Below are 21059 nucleotides of genomic sequence, written 5' to 3'. Positions count from 1 at the left end.
CAAAATTTCGCAGGTTTTTTAATATAAAAAAAATTTCAAAAAAAAAAAAAAAAATTTGTGTAGTGCACATGTGTAATACTGCACATATGTATGTGTACTACACATGTGTATTATTACACATGTGCACTACACAAATTTTTTTTTTTTTGAAATTTTTTTTTATATATAAAAACTAGCGATTTTTATAAAAAAAATTGAAAAAAAAATTTTTTTTTGTGTGTTTTTTAGGCTTTTTTTAATTAGTTTTCGAGTTTTCACAATAAAAGTGGTTTTCATTTAAACCATCCCCTATTAGATATTGATACAAAGGTGGGTTGTTACAATGCAAAGGTTAGGAGCATAGTTGGTAACCTAAATGCAACCTCTCTTAACGGTTATCTTTGACTTGTCTTCTTTGGTATTCTCCTATTAAATGGAACCAAAACACACACTCTTTACAATCAAATACCAACAATTTCAAGCATTCTTTCTAAACAAACACTCTCTCCAATGGCACACAATCAAACACATTGCGCTCTCGTTTTAAAGCCAATGATCCTAGTAGTCACGATAGCCGTGTTATGTAGTTGTGCAATGGCACAATCGTCTTCAGGGTGCACAAACGTGATCATTAGCATGTCACCATGCCTTAACTATATTTCTGGCAATTCTTCGACCCCCTCTTCAGGGTGTTGCACCCAACTCGCTACTGTGGTCAAGTCGCAACCACAATGCCTGTGTGAGGTTCTAAACGGTGGTGGTTCGTCCTTAGGCCTTAACATTAACCAAACTCAAGCTCTTGAGTTGCCTAGGGCATGCAATGTCCAAACGCCTCCAACTAGTCAATGCAATGGTAAAATACCTCTTTTGAACTTATATAAATACATATTGTTTTTTAATTTTTAACTTATATAAAACTAAAAAAAAAACTTATACATGTTCTAATTCTTGCACAATCGGAATTTAATCAGCTGGATCACCAGGAAGTTCTCCAACAACACCATCTTCTCCAAATAGTCCTTCTGGTTCGGGTGGTGGAGCGAATACTGTACCATCGGGTAGTGGTTCATCAAACACGATTTCTACACTGTTTGCATGCGCTCAACTTCTATTTTCTCTATTAATCGCTTCCTATGTTATTGCTATTTGATATGGCTAGATTGCGATCTACTATTGGCTTTCGGTTTTATTTGTTAATGTACTCTATTCTTTTTGCCATCAGATTTTGTATCTTATACATTTATTAAATAAATTTATGTTATTTTGGTTGAAATCATGATTCTTGATTGAATTAAAATGCTATATTTTCTTTTCTGATATTATTGCAAATATATAACACCCAACCTATAGCTACTGGTTCCAATACGTGTTATAAGTAGAAGAACAAGAGTGTTTATCGAGCATCGGTTATTCTGAATTGTGAATTCGAATTTATAATAAATCAAGTAAACGAAAAGTATAAATAAATAAAAAAATTATAAAAAATGTGAACAAATACAAAATTTATAATTCGAATTCAAAATATTGGTTCGGCTCAGTTCGAAAATCACAGGTTCAAAGATTTCAGTCTATATAAGAACCTGACTCGAGTATTTGAAATCCAAATTTAAATTCGATTCAAATCTTAGAGTTTTTCAAATTAGATTCTTATAAAAACATCAGGCTATGTGATGTGAAAACTTGGACGGCGCAAGGGGTTGGCTACATCAGCACTTGGGGCGCGACACACCACCACGACAGGGGCGTGTGGTAGATCACGGACATGGGTTTGTAGTCACCTCAACCCAGTGCCATATTTCACATTTCACCTTTCCAACACTAAGTGTCAAGTAAGCCATTCAGCGCCTACATGACATCCTTTTTTTCACATTTGAGATTCACCACTAGGGATTAGAAATTGCGTACCGAATACCATACATACCGATACCATTTTGTACTAGTATTGATCGAACACATACAAATTAATATACAGTTTTCAAAATAACTCAATTTCAGTATCAATGCTATGTGGTACGATACCGGTTCACAAATTTTAACGGTACCTTACCGTATCATACCGACAGAATATACACTTTTCATTTTTCTTTGTACCAAATTTCAACCGGCGTCATTTACCTTTAAAATTGATGAGTTTTGTACTTAATGTTTCCAAATGTTACACGGTATGTCCTTTGGCACTAACATAGTTAATTTTTGCCAAAAGACAAACCGTGTAACTTTTGAGAACATTAAGTACAAAACTCATCATTTTTAAAGGCAAATGACGCCGCCTGAAATTTGGTACAAAGTTAAAGAACAAAACTTGTAAGTTACTCTAAAAAAATTTGGACCCTGTTCGCAAATTTCCATGTAATATAAACTCACCAATCATTCAATCACATAGATAAAACAAATTAACAAAAATAGTGTAGCCAAAATGACTGAACCTGCTTACTAAGCGAACAATGTGGTTTTTCTAGCGTTTTTTAAGCAAAACTCTCGATCAGCTCTTTGTAGTAGTCCATAGTATCTAATATTTCACTTTCAATAGGTATCAACGCCAACTCATTTAGCCTTTTTTGTGATATTATAGAACGTAAATAGGTCTTCTAACAACTTCAACTTTGAGAAACTTTTTTCTGCCACGTGTATGAATTAATAGTTTTTATTTTAAGAAATGAGAGTTATTTATAACACAAGCCAATGATATATGTAGATATAACAACTAAAAATGAAAAACAAAAGAAACTATTAGGGTTGTGGTTAAAGTGTATTTTCCTCCGTTGGTGGTTATAAAATGGTTTCTGCAAAGAGTATTGAACAGCAAAAAATAAAAATGAACAACAAAGAGGATCGAACCCAGGTGGAATAAATATAGAATTCTTCTCCGCCTGGTTTTTCAACACTGAGCTAAAACAACGTACAACATTAGAAGTCTTAAAAATCTTGTTATACTTAATCAATACTATATAATAAAAGAAACAACTTTAGGGACATTTGTCATCATATTAAACTATTTCTTATAGATAACTAGGTTAGAACCCATATATTACACGGGTTGAATAAATGTATTTTTATATATTAAATACTAAAAACTTATATCTTTATGAACCTTGTATATTGTACGGGTTAAATAAATGTAATTTTATATATCAAATAATAAAAAAGTTATATCTTTAAAAACCATGTGTGTTACACAGATTTAATAAATGTAATTTTGTATACTAAATACTAAAAACGTCGAATCTTAAAAAAAAACCGTGTATAATCGGGTTGAATAAATCTACCAAATAATAAAAAATTACATCCTTAAAAACCCTGTATATTACACGTGTTGAATAGATATAAAAAAGAGTTACATCTTTGAAAACCATGTGTATTACACATATTAAATAAATGTATTTTTGTATATTAAATGTTAAAAACGTCGTATCTTTAAAAAACCCGTGTATAGTCGGGTTGGAAAATCTACCAAATAATAAAAAATTATATCCTAAATAAATGTAATTTTGTATATTAAATACTAAAAACGTCGTATCTTTAAAAAAACCTGTGTATAGTCGGATTGAAAAATCTACCAAATAATAAAAAAAAATTATATCCTTAAAAATCTCGCGTTTTACTCGAGTCGAATAAACATAATTTTGTATACCAAATAATAAAAAAAGTTGTGTTTTTAAATAATTAGGATAACATTTAATATTAATTTATTATTTATATATTTAATATAAGATAAGTAGATAAGAGAGGTATTTGTTTTAAAAATATATTAAATTAACAATTTAGATTTGAGGATAAATATTTTGTTAAAGTATGATAAGATTTAATATTAATTTATTATTCATTTATTTATATAAATATAAATTTGAGGAAACCTTCAATGAATGACACGTGTCCAAAAGTTGGTTTCTTTTATTATAGTAGTTAGATTAGAAGTTGGATTAGATTATTTTTTTAGTTTAATCTCTTCTAATTAATTATAGATAACCATCCTATTAAATATTATTTAATTTAATATTTTATATTATAGATAACCCTATTACTAAATATTATCAATTTAATATCTTATGATAATTATTATTTAGTTTAATCTCCCACTAATATTCTTTATTTGTTCACCTTGAACTTACTACCATTACGTCTCATATGTTGAGATTTGTTGTTTGTAGCTTTCTTCAAAGATTCTCCTTTTTTCATTCCCCTTTTGTTTTACATTTTCTATTTCTTTCTTTTTTTTTTCCCTTAGTTGGTCTTTCTTTTAAAAAATTACTAAGTTGGAATCCTGTGTACTACACGGGTTGAATAAATATAATTTTATATATTAACCCATGTAATACATGAGGTTTTTTAAGATATAATTTTTTATTATTTGATATATAAAATTAGATTTTTTCAATTCGTACAATATACAGGGTTTTTTAAGGATATATATATTTTTTATTATTTAGTACAGAAAATTACATTTATCCAAACCATGTAATGTGCATATTTTTAAAGAGATATTTTTTTTATTATTTGGTATATAAAATTAAATTTATTCAACCCGTATAATAAATGAGGTTTTTTAAATATGTATTATTTTATTATTTGGTAAACAATATTACATTTATTCAACCCGTGTAATACACGTGGTTTTAAAGATATAACTTTTTTTATTTGGTATATAAATTTTTTTATTATTTAATATATAAAATTATATTTATTCAATCCGTACAATAAATGAGGTTTTTAAAAATATATTATTTTATTATTTATAAAATTTATTTATTCAACCCCGTGTAATACACGAGATTATAACCTAGTATTCTATATATGTAATTAAGAAAACTAAATTTTAGTCCGACAAATGTTTGGGCCTTGTGCGGTGCCCCACTTTGCCCACCTTTTGAGCCGACCCTGCCGTACTGGTTAAGTATAATACCAAATTACCAATACCGATCTCACTCTTTTTTTTGAACATCAACTTTCTATTAAAACACGGTACATCAACTTTCTATTAAAACACGACATCCAACAAATCATTAGAACCTAAACCACACAACAACAAGTTACAATGAAAAATTACACTATTCCCTTCATGATATAGACTTATACAAGAAGCGGTTTTTTATCTAAAGATACTCGAGCGCTTTAATGTCTTCTTTAACCTTGTTCACGTTGATTTCCTTATTGGAGAAGATGACTTCATTTCTGACTATCTAAATAACCCAAGCCGCCGTGAAGATAATAACTTGGATTCCTTTATTTTTCCTATCGTTCACTCATATTCACCACAACACATATGCTATTATAATTTATAGCAATTAATTATATTATATTTTTGAAGAGTTAAATGTCATTAGTCTCTGTGGTTTGGGTCATTTTTCAGTTTAGTCCAAAGGTTTGAAACGTTGCCATTATAGTCCAAATAGTTTGAAACGTTGTCATTTTAGTTCACTAGGTTAACTTCATCTCATTTTTCTGTTAACAAGAAGGGCAATTCGGTCATTTTATATGGCCGAATTGTCCTTCTAGTTAGCATTAGCAAAATTACATAAAAAATGACTGAACTGCTCTTCTAGTTAACAGAAAAAAATGGATGAAGTTAACTCAATGGACTAAAATGACAACATTTGAAACTATTTAAACTAAAATGACAACGTTTTAAACCTTTGAACCAAACTGACAAAATAACACAAACTATTTAAAATGACATTTAACTCTATTTTTAATTAAAAAAATAAGTGTAAATCATCAGGAAACGAATCGCACGTGTCTCATCTGTAACAATCCTGCGTGTTTAACTCGCAAACAAAATGATCATATCGGATTCCAATTTCATATTTTTATTTTCTTTTTCCTTTTCTTTTTCTTGATCGTAAAACGTTATGCTCTTCCAATCCCTAATCCCATTAATCCCTTTCAGAATTCAGCATCTGGGTTTTCTTGATCTTGTATTCCACCATCACCAGCGTGTTCTCCAATCAATAAAGCACCGATCTTGCTCAACAAACTTCACAATCTTGAAACAAAACCCTAGAAGAAGATGAATAGGCGATTCTGGACATTTGATACTTTGGTGGGTGCTTTTCTTGATCTTTTTATAGCATATTTCCTACTTTGTGGATCAACAATTGCTTTGTTTGCTGTTAAGTTTCTGGGTTTGTTTGGTTTGAGTTTGCCAGTTAATAATAACAATGGATTGTTTGGAAACCCTAATTCTGGTTTTAGAAGTTTGCTTGTTGATTATCCTACTGATAAGGTATCTGCTGTTCAGTTTTCCGCAAGTAGAAAGTTCCCTTTTGATTCTGTGTTCTTTAGGGCTCAAAATAGTAACTTGAATGGTGAATTAAATGTTGATAGAGGCGTTGGTAATGGGTTTATGGAGTTAGAGGGTGAGGCGTCTTGTGGGTCGAAATCGGATGGGCGAAAAGTTAGGAGTAGAATTGGGGATTCGGGGATTCCGATGGATAAGGAAAGAGGGTTTGATGTGAAAGGAAAGGGGGCTTTGAATTACCGGTTACGTGGCGGTTTTAGACGGAGACGAAAGGCGGTTTTTGATAGCGGGTTGCAGAAACACTCGTCTGTATCGTCTTCGCCGAATTGGATTACGTGTGTTGATCAGCAGAGTAGTAATGATAACGATAGTGGTGGGCCCGATGGCAGCTCGATTGTTTCTGGTGCTAACAATGGTAACTGTGAGTATTCTCATTATCTGTTTTATAATGCAATGCACAAACATATTAACGTTTGTTATAGATGTCAAAGGCCTTCTAATTTGTTGTTTGGTTGGTTTTAGATGAAGCGGAGACTCCGGTGAAATCAGATAACATATTTGAAGGTATTGTGTTCGGTGATCCGCAGAAAATGATTCCGGTTAACGAAGCTGATAAAGATAAAATGATTGTTATATTAACGCGCGAGTTAGAAGAATCAGAGACGGCACGATCAGCGCTTTACGTTGAGCTCGAGAAAGAACGAAACGCGGCTGCAACTGCTGCAGACGAAGCGATGTCGATGATTCTTCGTTTACAAGAAGATAAGGCGTCGATTGAAATGGAGGCGCGCCAGTATCAAAGAATGATAGAGGAAAAGTCGGCTTACGATGAAGAAGAAATGAATATTCTGAAAGAAATCGTTTTACGGAGAGAGCGGGAAAAACATTTCTTGGAAAAGGAAGTTGACGCGTATAGGCAAATGTTACGCATCGAAAACGATCAGTTTAATGGTGGAAGTAACGAAGATTTCACTCAAGATCCTGAATTTATGTTGCAGCAACTTAGCATGAACATATCCGAAAAGAAAAATTCAAAACTGTTTGAAGATGTTGACTTTTCAAAAACAGAGGAGCCCGAGAAAACTATACCCATTGTAGAGGAAGAAAAAGGTTCGGAAGTTGATGCATCGCGTGTTGGTGAAACCGACTCGCGTGATGTCCATGTGATTGACAACGAGTCAAAGTCAACTGGAAGTAAGAAGAAACAAATCGACCGAAAACCGAGTGGTTCAGAGACGAGTAGCGGGCTGCCACCTGTGAGCGGGTCAAAGAGTAGTTTAAGAAGGAATTCCACGTCAGCATTGGATCACGAACGAACGAAACTTGATTCGGAAGTTGAATGGCTAAGAGAACGATTGAGGGTTGTGCAAGAAGGAAGAGAGAAACTGAACTTTTCCGTTGATAATGCTGATAATGTTGATAATCGGGAAAAAGAAAGCGTGCAGTTGCAGCTTTTGGAGGATATAGCCCGTCAGCTTCAGGAGATTCGAATGCTGACGGAACCTCGAACATCGCGTCAAGCTTCTCTACCCCTTCCTTCCTCTAAGGTAGGTTGTTTGACCCTTTTTTTTGCATATACCTCATGTGAAAGTTCATGCAATATTCCTTATTTGACGTAGCTTACCTTATCAAGTCATATTTATCTTGAAAGTCAACTTAGGCCTGTTGTGTAGTAATTTAGGACATTATCCACAATTGACAGCCTTCTTTTTTGGGTGCAAAAGCGATCCCACATAGGAAAAAAGAAGTTAAATGCCTGTTTACTTATTGCTTTTAGAGTGAATCGATCCTATCCGCCAATAAATCAAATGCTGCATGTCAATTATGAATGTATAAAACTAGTAATGGAGTGGTTTGGCTAATTAAGAGTCAAGAGACTATCTATTGTGAAATACGATCAACCAAAAACGATAATTAATTCGTGTATACGCCTAACCCTAATATAAAAAATTATGATGAAAGCTTGAATCAAATATGAATCATCATCATCATACTCAGTAAATCCCACAAATAGCAAAGCTAAGGTAGGGTCTGAGGAGGGTAGATCTAGACAACGTTACCTCTACCCCGTAAGAATAGAGAGGCTGCTTCCAGTGAGACCCCCGGCTCGGTTGTAGTTTTGTATCAAGCCTTGGACCTAAGACACATAACACTCAAACAATCGGGACAGAGACTGATTGGTGCATGTACCCCCGTGTCTTTCAGTTATAAAGTCACCACATGATGCATGATTAACCATCTGCCGCTTTTAACGTTATTTTCACGAAATTAGTAAAATAACGTTAAAGTTAGCCCCCCCCCCCCTTTTGAGCGGCCACACATATATACATTATATGTGCACACCAAATGATAATATAGCAACAAGGCTGAAGTAGAATGTAAAAAGTAAAACTGAAGCAGAAAAAACGATGGATTCCGTAGAGATATGTAGCATTGGTAAAAGGAAAGTACGCTAATATCTTTTAGAGCTGTTATAATCTTATAACAAACTTAGAAAAGGCAAACAAAATTAGCGTTAGGACTTGAGAAAACTTCACATATTTGAACAGCCTTATCCCTAATATACATGTATTTCGCTTAATTATTTATAAGAAGCATGCAACAATTCAATATTTGTTCACTTGAAAAAAAAAGAATCATTACGAGTTATTATATTTTATAGACAATAATGGCTGGAGAGAATAATAAATAAATATGTTGTATTATATTAAATAATGATAAAAATAAGTTTATTTGTATTACGATGAATGTTTAGGATATTATTTTCAAGAAAAAAAAAATCAGAGAGGCACAAAGCACGGAAATGTGGGCCAGGTGAAAAAGAGGAAAATAGGTTAAAAAAGGGCAAACGTCATGGATCGAAACCAAGCCTCTCACATAAAACACTAAGGCACACCAGGACACTAAGGGAAAAAGTAAATATAACACGGTGGTTTATAAGGAGGATAGGAAACAAAAATAAAATAACCCACCGCAGGCATAAGCCAATAGGGATTTGTTACTGTACATCCTCTTCGGGGATTAGTTACTGTACATTCTCTTCAAAATTGTGTGTATATTTGTAATATTATAATGATCATCTGGTAATCTTCTATACTATATAATAAAAGAAACCACTTTTGGGACACTTGTCATCATATTAGGTCATCTCTTAAAGATAATTGTAATATTAGTTTAATAATCTCTTCTAATTAATTATATATAACACTTCTACTAAATATTATTTAGTTTAATATCTTATATTATAGATAATTCTCCTACTAAATATTATTAGTTTAATATCTTATGAATAATTATTAGAGTTAATTGTCAAAATCGTCCCTCAGGTTTGGGCATGTTTGCCATTTTCGTCCAAAATGATTTTTTTTGTACCAAATAGCCCCCCACGTTTGTAACGTTTTGCCATTTTCATCCAAATGCCTAACTGGGTTAGAAACAATCGTTTGATGAGGTTTTTTTTTTTTTTTTAATTTTACAAGTACAGGGCCTGAAATGTAATTTCTTTTTAAACCTAAAACCATTACCCTCTGCTTTCTCTGTCTACAACCTTCAAAACAAACCATCAACTACCACTCACACCGTTACTCACATCCACCATGTAATGCTCATAAATAGATATAAAACTAAGATGTATCGACCAGTACCCATCACTATATGCCCTTCAACAAAACCTTTTATGTACCGACATGTACGTAATGAAATAAATTAAACTGAACATATTAGCTGAACTCATATTACAGTTGGGTAGATCATAAACTAAAAAAAGCTAAATGGGTTTAAACTGTCATCACATTGCAGCTAAATGAAGTGGTTACCGGTTTCAACCTTTCACGTTTTTGGGATACACGCATACCTCAGATAGAAAATAAACAAGGAAATTCGAAGTAACTAACAGAAACCATGAATCAAATGGAAATTCCAATAATACTAAGACTACCTAGGACATGATTATATTTGGTTTCATAAATTTGTAAAATTAGCACATGATGATATTCTGTTTACAAAATATAATGGAGAGGGATAAGAGGAAACAGAGGAAGTAAACATGAAACTAAGAATACTTAGAATGTGATATTCACATGTTTCTTATCAATAAGCAAAAAGGATAAATATGTTAAAAATGGGCATATCACTGTAATACTCCAGAGCATATAAGTATAATTCGTCAAAACGGAAGTTAAAGATACCATAATAGGCCTATGTATAATTCTACAATTTGTTTTACATGTAAATTTTTACTTTTATAAAGTTAGAGTTTAAAAAGAAATTACATTTCGGGCCCTTTACTTGTGAAATTTCAAAAAAAAAAAAAAAAAAAATCTCATCAAACGGTTCTTATAGATATAACTTTTTATTATTTAATATATAAAATTATATTTATTCAACCCGTATAATAAATGAGGTTTTTAAAGATATATTGTTTTATTATTTAATATATAAAATTTATTTATTCAACCCCGTGTAATACACGGGGTTATAACCTAGTGTTATAAATGAGAGGCAAGATTTGGACTTCAAATTTGGCAATCTTGAAAATTAATATCACCCAACTTACCTTTGTTGACACCTGTGGCGAAGCTTGAGATTTCCGACCAGGGGGTCGGAAGTCACCGTACCTAAAATTATACCTAAAAAATTATAAAACTGGGGGGTCGAAAACATATATACCTAAAAAATTCTATACGAAAAGTTCCGGGGGTCGGGCGCCCCCCAGGCCCCAACTATGCTACGCCCATAGTTGACACTAAGGCCTTTGGGTATACTTTAACTTATCTCAACTCCACCTAAATGCCACATCAATCTTTTTTCCACATTTCACTTCGCCTCACTCCAAGGAAATGGTTTAACTTTATCTAACCCTATCTTTTAGTGGTTTTTGGTCTAAAAAAGAAAAAAAATAATTAATCCAATTTCTTAACATTCGGTTAATATGTTAACACATAACTCATTTGCAATGTCTGTTAACATGCCATGTCACTGTTAACACTCTAAATGTTAGAGGACACCCCATGGCCTAATAGATTTGTTGCTATTGATTTTGCTTCCTTAACATATATATATGATAAGGCTTTAAGTATATTTCTGTGTTTCTATATGTAACTAAATTCTAATGTGTTAATTTTTGGTTAAATTGCTTTTTTATCAGTTTCGTGTATTCGTGGTATATATATAGACGCACATGTACGTAAATATACAACTTAGTTCAAATGAAAACTATATGATGTTGAGGGACCAATTTTTAGCTTTTGATCATGGAGCAACAAGAGGTTACCCTCGTGATTCTTGGAGACAGGGCCGTCTCCGATAATCTTAAAAAAGTTTTAGGTCCTGGGCGAGATAAAAAACCGGGCCCTACCCGCTTTAGTAAAACAAAAATTCAGGACTGTTGTTGCGTCGCTCAACAATTCGATCAAACAAACCCTATTACGGGCACTAACAACCCGAACAGATTCAGGTCAGTTTGAATAATTTGTAAGAAAAATATACTTTTGAAGTTAAGAGAAAAACAAAATATGTTTATAATTAATAATAAATATTAAAACAATAAAAGAATTTACTTGTTTACAAAATAGAAAAAAAGAAAACTTAAGTGAATGAATGTAAGGGTTGTAGATCTGCAGGCATTAAAAGAGATTCTTGCAGCATTAAAGAGTTGCAGCATTAAAAGAGAATTAAAATTCTAAAAAACGCTAAAAGCCAGTCTCGAACACCAGACCAGCAGCTTAAAAGGCATGGCAACTACTATTGGACTGCAGGTGGTAGCTTGTTACAAACATAGAGTTTTAATTATATATATAATATGTATATGTATAATATATAAAAAAATATTTACGGGCACGTTTACGTTTTTGACCCTGAGCCGGCGCCCACCTGGCCCATGCTCAGGCCCCCAAAATATAATATTGGTATACATTATTTGTGAAATCTTTAACTGGGGAATACACAATTTGTGGAGAGCTATAGTGTATTCAATGTGAATAAAACGTTTTTTTTATATCTAGCGGTTCTCTTTTTTTTTTTTTTTAAGAAACTAACGGTCTTTTTTATGAGATCTGATGATGAACAATCAATATTATGCAGGGTTCTTCTTCTACGAAGAAAAAACGATGTAGAAGTGTAAGTGTATCTTCGGGACACGCGAAAAGCTCTTGAAAGCACCTATGGAGCAGAAAGGACCGCGAAGTCAAGCAAAGTTGATTTAGTGTTTTTGATATCATATGTTGTGAATATTAGATTCAGTTAGCATGTGGTTAAATAAGCCACTGGGAAAACACACCTTTGGCTGTTACAGTAGTAAATGTTGTTTTGTTTTTACCTCTTTTGTTTGGTGTCACCATTAGCACCTTCTGTGACTTATAAGAAGTCAAATTCAGTGGTTAATGAGATGTCACGAGTGGTGCGGATGTTGTTGATGGCTGACGATTGACGAAGGTGGCGGTTGGTGAGTCATCGGCTCGCACGAGTTACCCTCATAACTGCTACCCAAGTCATCGAAAGAAAAAGGCAAAGTAATCATAGCCATATGAATTCTTTATAATGTCTGTATAACATTTAGAAGATCATTTATAACTTTTGAATGAATATATGAATTCTTTTAGCTAAATTAGTGTTTAAAATAAAACACAATCATAATCAATTTATTTACAAATAAATCGTTCAAAATTGTTAACTCTACGCAGAGTTCAAATTTGTTGCAAATTTACGTAGATCATTGATCGAGTCAATTTATTTTTGTTTCAATGCTTGTCAAGTATAATTAGTTGCACTACAAACTATCATGAAATCACAACTAAAACGATAAAAATCGGAGTTGGAATGCATGGGTAGTGGACCCATGTACAACCGGGCGCTGGCCACTAAGCGCCGGTCAATGCGAGCCACCAAAAACTCAGATTTTAGTTTTTACACATCAACTATAAGGGTTGCACACATATGGGCGCTAGTCAACACCCACTAGGCATCGGTCAACGTTTGGATCATGGAAACGACGGTTTAAGGTCATTAAAAGGGCAAAAACGGTTGTGCTTTCTAGAGATCTCAATTTCCATCTTTTGGCTTCGGCCTAGGGTTCAAAAAAGGCCCTTGGTAGGAACATCAAGATACAATCGGAATGCTTATGAGAGCAACGGGTTTAGGATTTGAACGAGTTTAACGAAAAATTTTCTCATTCTTGTGGAAGGTTTGTCCGAAATTGTTCCAAATCCGAATAACACTCCCTGATCACAACTAGGATTACAGTTTGCTTAGTTTTGTTGTAACTTTGATTGATAGTTGTTTCGGACACTTGTATTTATATTGAAGTGTGACATATGGGATCACATTTATGTTATATTCATGTAACAAAGTAAATATCTTCATGATTATCTAGTTAGTAAGTCGTAATAAATGCTCGTAAGTGGTAGGGATTAGGGCTGTAAACGAACCGAACGTTCGGCGAACAGTTCATGAATCGTTCGGCGGGAAGTTCGTTTATGTTCGTTCGATTAGCTTAACGAACGAACACGAACAAAAAATTTCGTTCGATTAGCTTAGCGAACGAACACGAACACAGGTCTCGTTCGTTCGACTACGTTCGTGAACGTTCGGTAATATGTTCGGTTACGTTCGTTCGTGTTCGTTTGATTATATCAAAAAAATAATAAATAATAAGCCATTTATCTAAACATATTGAAAACTTGAAACCCTATTTGTTTCTTTGTTAGCGAAAATTTGGACATTCTAAAACATTTTTGGGGATAATTGTGTGTAAGTTAGTTAAACTTGATTCATCGTTTGGTGGTGTAGTAGACTTCTTGTGTTTTGATTTATCATTTGATGGTTGTATTTATCTAGTTATATTTAATGTTTAAGGATAACAATGTTTTTATTATTTTATTTTCAAGTTAGATGTTTGTTTGTGTTCGTTTTGTTTGCTTGTGTTCGTTTGTGTACAAGACCGGTGTTCACGAACTGTTCGTGAACAACTGAATTTCCTTAACGAACGAACACGAACATAAACTTATGTTCGGTATGCGTTCGTGAACAGTTCACGAACATGTTAATTTCCTTAACGAACGAACACGAACATGGCCTTGTTCGTGTTCGTTCGATTCGTTTACAGCCCTAGTAGGGATGGCGTTAGTGATCAGTAAATAATTAATTAGAGATAATGAAATTCACCATGTTAGCAATCTTATACAATTAGAACATTAAGGAAACAAGTTTTAACCGGTTTAACAAGTAGCAAGTTATTGTTTCAAACTAGTAAACTTTCCCGCACGACATGGGGGTCGAAATTTAAAGTAACTCGGATTTGTGCAGTAAAGACCTGAATCGTTTCTGAACAAAAGTTACGTAAAAACGTAGATAAACTGAAGATGTATATAAAAATAAGCACGGAAACGTATTATATATGGCCCGACTTATTTGCGCAAGAAACTTGCGTCAAACACCAACCTGAACTTATACGGACACGTACATAAAAATAAGTAAAAAAATATGTTTTTAGGTTAAAAATGGTACCGCGCATTGCGGTTGGACCGAAAAGTAAAGTAAGTCGAATTTGTAAAACAAATTTTATGCTAAAACGTAGATCAACTGAAAACGTACAAAAAAAAAAAAAAAAACCAGAAAAAACATATTCTATCTGAGCCTACAAATTTTTAAAGAAACAACACGTACCTAAATATACGCACGCAAAAGATCATTATATTTTTTTAGAAAATTGAAGGGTTGTAGCTGTCAATACTAAATGTTAAAGGGTAAATGCTAAAATAAACAAAACCTTACTAAAAGACAAAAAAAAAAAAACAAACATAATCAACTTTAATTTATAATAGCGTCGTTCAAATCGCTCGACGCTCGTTCAGAAATTGCTCGAAAAATGCTCGTTTGATTTGACGCTCAGCTCAGTTCGGTTTGTAAACGAGCCAAGCATGAGCAAAGGTCCGCTCGACTCGGTTCGGCTCGAATTATGATTTTTTAATTAGTATATACACACACATACATATATAAACATGTATATACAAAAATATAAATTATACATATACACACACCTATGTATACACACACATTACACATATTTATACATAAATTTAATTTATAGTTTTATATATCTTACTCTATTAGATTTTGGTCCACTGTATACAAATTTACAACTACATCTATACGTACTAGCTGAATCACGTCAATAAAAAATAATATTAAATCTAAAAGTTAAACCCTAAACTAATAAACAACAGTCTGCGTATCGCCTCAATGTTTCATGCCGTTACCCTAAGTCGATTGTCTCCTGCTCTCAACGTCATTGTTCGTGCAATATGATCCTCGCCTCGTCAGCCACAACATTGTTATTCATAAGAAAAATATTATGCCATGAAATGTACCTGTTTTTAAAGGCAAAAACTTGAGACCTAACATTGTCACTTTCTTTCTCAGCAAATTTAAATCGGGCAACACAGTGTCCAAATCGCTCGAACTTCGCTCGACGCTCGCTCGGAATATTTGTTGCTCGGAAAATGCTCGCTTGATTTGAAGCTCAGTTTTAAATGAGCCGTTCCGCTCGGTGCGATTTGTAAACGAGCCAAGCACGAGCAAAGGTCCGCTCGGTTCGACTCGGCTCGTAAACAGCCCTAATTTATAACATGTACATAAATATAAGCACATAAAAATGATTATAAAGTTTCTAGAAAGTTGAAGGGTTGTAAATGTCAATACTAAATGTTAAAAGTAAATACTAAAATAAAAAAAAAGTTAATAAAAGAAAAAAGGACCAATGGGCAGCTGCCAACCAGCAGCCTGTCACTTTGATCTATCTTCGTATTGTAAGCGTCATAATAATTTATAGATTATGTAGAGGTCACCCTTAAATTGGAACTGGTCCAGTTAGCTCAATATGGGCCGGCTCACTAGGGCTAAGCTAAACACCCCTTCCATGTATAAGGGGGCTTATACCTAAAAATAAAGGGATTATTTATGATTACCTTCATCGTCAATACTGTAATACTGTAAGATTAAATATATTATGGTTTAATATTTAATCATGTAGCCATTATAATCATTTATATAATATAGATCAAAATATATAATAACCTATTAAATAATTAGTTGGTAATTGTTGATGAACCATATTATCCTTATTAACTAATTAGGTTTCCTCCTGGGTGCTTATATAAGGAGAATTATGTAGAGGTCATTAGGTTACACACTCAATCAGACAACCTAATCATAACATCATCATCATCATCATCATCATCATCATCATCATCATCATCATCATCATCGACCTCCCTCTCCCATAACTGATTCCCTTGTCGGTTTTCTTAGTCACCATCATCAGTCAGCACCCTAAGGAGGAACCAGATCACACTGACACATATGTCGAACACGATGGGATCATCTCTGACTGGATTCTCCACTGCTCTGTCTGCTGTAACAGGTATGTTTACATGTTTTCCATTATGATTAACAGAACTGATCCAACAAATACATATACTCTCACTCTCTCAACCTTTAATGGAACATTCACATTTATGCTTATGGTTGTTACACTGAGTATAAACATTCACCTAAGTGTCAGAATGTTATAGGTCCTCTAACGAATTTCTTATGGTTGATGTTTATATTATGTCCTAGGAAGAAAAGAAGAAAAAACATGGATGGCACCATTCAATGAAATGGATCTAAATTGGATGAGTCACTCGCTTGCACTGTTTTCTGGTCACCGTATATTGCCATATGGATTTTTGGAGCAACAAAACATTTCACATCTTTTAGTCTTTTAACTAATTATATGTCATTAAGGGGATAGACGGGAGGTAAAGTGATGTATTCGACAATCAAGTGGTTGTGGATTCAAATCCTGCAAAGGGCAGCTGAGATGAGATTTTGACCTAAAGAAAAACCAATTAAATGAATATTTATTCTGAATATGGTATATTTACTTTTATTACTAACTAGGTTATAACCCCGTGTATTACACGGGTTAAATAAATAAATTTTATATATTAAATAATAAAATAATATATATTTAAAAACCTTATTTATTGCACGAGTTAAATAAATATAATTTTATATATTAAATAATAAAAAGTTATATCTATAAGAACAATATTGTACAGGTTGAATAAATGTAATTTTATATACAAAATAAAAAAGTTATATTTTTAAAACCACATGGATTACACGAGTTGATTAAATGTAATATTGTTTACCAAATAAAAAAATAATACATCTTTAAAAAACCTCATTTATTACACGGGTTGAATAAATGTAATTTTATATACCAAATAATAAAAAAAAATTACATCTTTAAAAATATACGTATTACATGGTTTGAATAAATGTATTTTTCTTTACTAAATAATAAAAAATATATATATCCTTAAAAAAACCTCGTGTATTGTACGAATTAAATAAATCTAATTTTATACATCAAAAAATAAAATTACAGTTTTGGCCCCCATGGTTACTTTTACCCTTTTAGCCCAAAAAAATAATTTTTTAACATCTAAGCCCCCAACGTCTTTTTTCTAACCTTTTTGGCCCCTAACGTCTTTTCTTAACCCTTTTGGCCCCTAACGTTTAATGGATGGGGTTAGTGTTAGGGGCCAAAAAGGTTAGAAAAGAAGACGTTGGGGGCTCAGATGTTAAAAAATTCTTTTTTGGGGGTAAAAGTGATATAACTACAGGTGCCAAAATCATAAATTTCTCTAAATAATATTATAAATGAGAAGAAAAGATTAAACTAAATAATAATTATCCATAAGATATTAAACTAAATAATATTTAATAGAAGAGTTATCTATAATTAATTAGAAGAGATTAAATTAAAATAATAATTATCTATAAGAGATGCCCTAATATGATGATAAGTGTCCCAAAAGTGGTTTCTTTTATTATACAGTACTAGCGGTAAGACCCTGTGCAAACACGGATCGTTTCTTAGAAAACCATGCATAACATATATTGACAGAGAGTAAAAAAAATAATTACTGCAGACTTACAAAATTGATATAAATTAATGATCAATAGCTTTATTCAACAGCAATTCCATTATGTTGAGAACAAACTACTTTACAAAATTACTTTAATGATATGGTGACTTGGGATTTTGTAAAAATGTTTGTTTTTGTACTACTTTACAAAATTACATAGAATTCAAGAAAACGAAACAACAAATTAAACAGATATTAAGTTATTCAAAGTTCTGTTGAATACTAAATGAGATGTTGACCATCGTTAAAACAGATGTTGACCAAAAGTCAATCAGATGTTGACCAATAGTCAAACAGATGTTTGGTTTAACGCCACAGATCTGTTTATGGCCAAACATCTGTTTAAGTCCAAATATCTGATATAGAAGGCCAAACATATGTTTAAGGCAAAACATCTGTTTAAGGTGAAACATCTGTTTATGACCAAACATTTATTTAAGCACAAACATCTGTTTAAGTCCAAACATCTGATATAAAAGGCCAAACATTTGTTAAAGGCCAAACATCTGTTTAAGCCCAAACATCTGTTTAAATTTGAATAGATGTTTAACTTAATCAGATCTACTGTCTTCTCACACTATTTTCCTCTTCAAAACATTGTTGAACCTAACATGGGTTTCCATTAACTATTGACCAAAAGTCAAACAGATGTTCAAACCACTATTTGTTATTGTATTTCCATTAACTATTGACCAAAAGTCAAACAGATGTTCAAACCCTGGTTTTGACAACATGGAACACAACATCACCATGCCAAACACAGTCAGATACATCCATCCATTATTCTGAATTCATAAACCCATAAATGCAGAAGAATGTCACATTTGCGATTAATAAACCAAGTTTCTACTAATTGCAGTTACTATTAGCAAAAAGAAGCATGATATCATCTATATATAAAACATAAAGTGCTAATAACAGTGTTTTATCATGTTAGCTATACATAGCAGCAAAACATTAAGTTAATAATTAAAAAAAAGCATACAATATCACCATCAAAAAATTCATAATTATAATATTTGATATCAGAACATACTTAAATGTCGTTGTTAAACTGAGGTAACTTGATTTAATATGATCTTCTGTTCCGAAGACACGTATGTGAAGTGCAACATATCACCAAACCTCAACTTATTCTCAGTCATAAACTTTCACCAACCGTCCAACGCATAACGTGGCTTCAAATCATTTAACTCCGACTTAACATCATAAACCTCCACAACTCCAACCATGTTTTGAACTTTCAAAGGATAAAGATCAACAGAAAGACCTGCTCGTTTGGCAACTTCAACAGGAAGACGCTACATGTATTGTGTCGAAAAAAATAATAGTTAGACAAATAAACATAAATCATTAGTTTGTTATAAAAACGGTATACCAACCTATAGTATCCTTTGCGATCAAAATGAAAGAACTCAGGGTCGAGAAGATGTCCAGAATATTTTTTTCAGTCTTTATAATCTTATTTCTACAGATACGCTTTTTCTGAACGCTGGCGGCTCTCTTCCCCTTGATGAAAAAGAAAACATATACATGTGAATTAAAGGAATGTTGAATATATGAACAAAAAAACAGGTTATATAAGATATACTGATTAAGTGGCGAGTATAGATACCTTAACTTTGTGAGCAGATGAAGAACATCCAATTTGATCACTTGTGTCGACAGGTAAGGCAACATTTCCCTTAGTCATATTCTTGACCGTCTCCTTTCTCTCAGAAGTAACTTTACCTTTCTTCTTAACCTGTTGTCATAAAGTAACTTTAATAACCATAGTAATATAACAATCTTTAACACGGTAAACTTACATCTTGTGTTTTATTCAATCGTGAAGACATGCGTCTCTTCGACGTGCATTCGGCATTCGTTCGTAACTTCTTCTAAATGATACATTCTTGGATAAATGTAACATCAGTAAACAACATTACTAATAGTTGTAAAAACATTAAATTCTTATATGTGTTAAATTAAAAATAAATAATTTTAATAATTTAGTAAGTACCTGAGTAACGGTTCTTCCTTCACCTACAGACACTACTTCTTCATCCTCATAGATGTCTTGGTCAACATTAATGAAAGAATTTGTATAATGCTAAAATAATTAAAACCTTTACTGCTAATACTAAATACATACGTACCTTGAATACATTCTCAACATAATCAGCCTTCGATATCTTAAGCACACTATCATCATCAGATTCAGGTTTCTTCGAAAAGCAAATCTCAGTCTCATCTCTATAAACTACTATGTCAAAAACAACATCATCAATTCTGCTAAACACAAGCAAATCATCCTCCAGTATTCCAACATCTTTACACATTTCCGGCTATCCTCTAGCAAATACAAAGTTCGTATCAACCTTAGACACCTCAACATTCCAATAGGAACCCTTATAAGAGATTTGAAATTTGCCACTTGGTGGACTGTTTTCGTAAAATTGTTTAATGAAGCAGTCTTCGATTACCTGCATAAAATTAAAAATAATGAATACTATACGTGAAGTATGTGACTTATGAGAATAAGCATTGACAGATTTAGGATGCAAAAGGATTCAAGTTAAGATCAATAGTCATACCGTAAAACCAAATCTTGCATAACGATTAAACGTGAAATAAGATTCACCACACATGCCATCAACAAAACATGAAAGTTCAAGCCCAAAATCACCTAACACTCTGAAAACCAACAAATTATCCCTCGGCAAATTGAGATCTTTAACAACACTGTCCCAACCGTCAGTTATTATTGGCGTTGAATTTTCTATTCTGGCCCTCACAAACCACTTTTTACCAGACTCATGATAGATTCGCAACTTATTTTTTTGCCAACAATCTCCCCACTTTTGATTAGCAAAGGCTATAGGTACCAT

The 21059-nt window shown here is 32.7% G+C and overlaps 2 protein-coding genes across 4 annotated transcripts; both read left to right on the top strand.

Moving 5' to 3' along the window:
- Positions 1-419: 419 nt before the first annotated feature.
- LOC110908581 (non-specific lipid-transfer protein-like protein At2g13820) lies at positions 420-1252 on the top strand. 2 transcript variants are annotated; one of them, XM_035982824.1, is made up of 2 exons: positions 420-832; positions 963-1252. In XM_035982824.1, exons 1-2 carry the CDS (start codon positions 490-492, stop codon positions 1127-1129), a joined length of 510 nt encoding a protein of 169 aa, XP_035838717.1. In that variant the 5' UTR covers positions 420-489; the 3' UTR covers positions 1130-1252. The 2 variants fall into 2 exon arrangements, with proteins under 2 accessions (XP_035838717.1, XP_022009213.1); XM_022153521.2 differs by having other exon boundaries at positions 421-832; positions 951-1252.
- Positions 1253-5693: 4441 nt separating this feature from the next.
- On the top strand, positions 5694-12535 carry LOC110908582. Of its 2 annotated transcripts, none has more exons than XM_022153522.2 (3): positions 5694-6635; positions 6737-7761; positions 12296-12535. In XM_022153522.2, exons 1-3 carry the CDS (start codon positions 5984-5986, stop codon positions 12365-12367), a joined length of 1749 nt encoding a protein of 582 aa, XP_022009214.1. In that variant the 5' UTR covers positions 5694-5983; the 3' UTR covers positions 12368-12535. The 2 variants fall into 2 exon arrangements, with proteins under 2 accessions (XP_022009214.1, XP_022009215.1); XM_022153523.2 differs by having other exon boundaries at positions 5737-6629.
- Positions 12536-21059: the final 8524 nt, after the last annotated feature.

This window comes from Helianthus annuus, chromosome 14, assembly GCF_002127325.2.
Source record: "Helianthus annuus cultivar XRQ/B chromosome 14, HanXRQr2.0-SUNRISE, whole genome shotgun sequence".
Classification (NCBI taxonomy): Eukaryota; Viridiplantae; Streptophyta; class Magnoliopsida; order Asterales; family Asteraceae; genus Helianthus; species Helianthus annuus.
The sequence above is the reverse complement of the archived record's forward strand: the minus strand, read 5'-3'. Positions and strand labels throughout refer to the sequence as shown.

Excerpts from the sequence above, each read along its gene's own strand:
- LOC110908582 (XM_022153522.2), top strand. The coding sequence starts at position 5,984 with ATGAATAGGCGATTCTGGACATTTGATACTTTGGTGGGTGCTTTTCTT. Across the intron at positions 6,636-6,736 it reads TGGTGCTAACAATGGTAACT|ATGAAGCGGAGACTCCGGTG; the intron begins GTGAGTATTCTC and ends GGTTGGTTTTAG. Across the intron at positions 7,762-12,295 it reads TACCCCTTCCTTCCTCTAAG|GGTTCTTCTTCTACGAAGAA; the intron begins GTAGGTTGTTTG and ends AATATTATGCAG.
- LOC110908581 (XM_022153521.2), top strand. The coding sequence starts at position 490 with ATGGCACACAATCAAACACATTGCGCTCTCGTTTTAAAGCCAATGATC. Across the intron at positions 833-950 it reads TCCAACTAGTCAATGCAATG|CTGGATCACCAGGAAGTTCT; the intron begins GTAAAATACCTC and ends GAATTTAATCAG.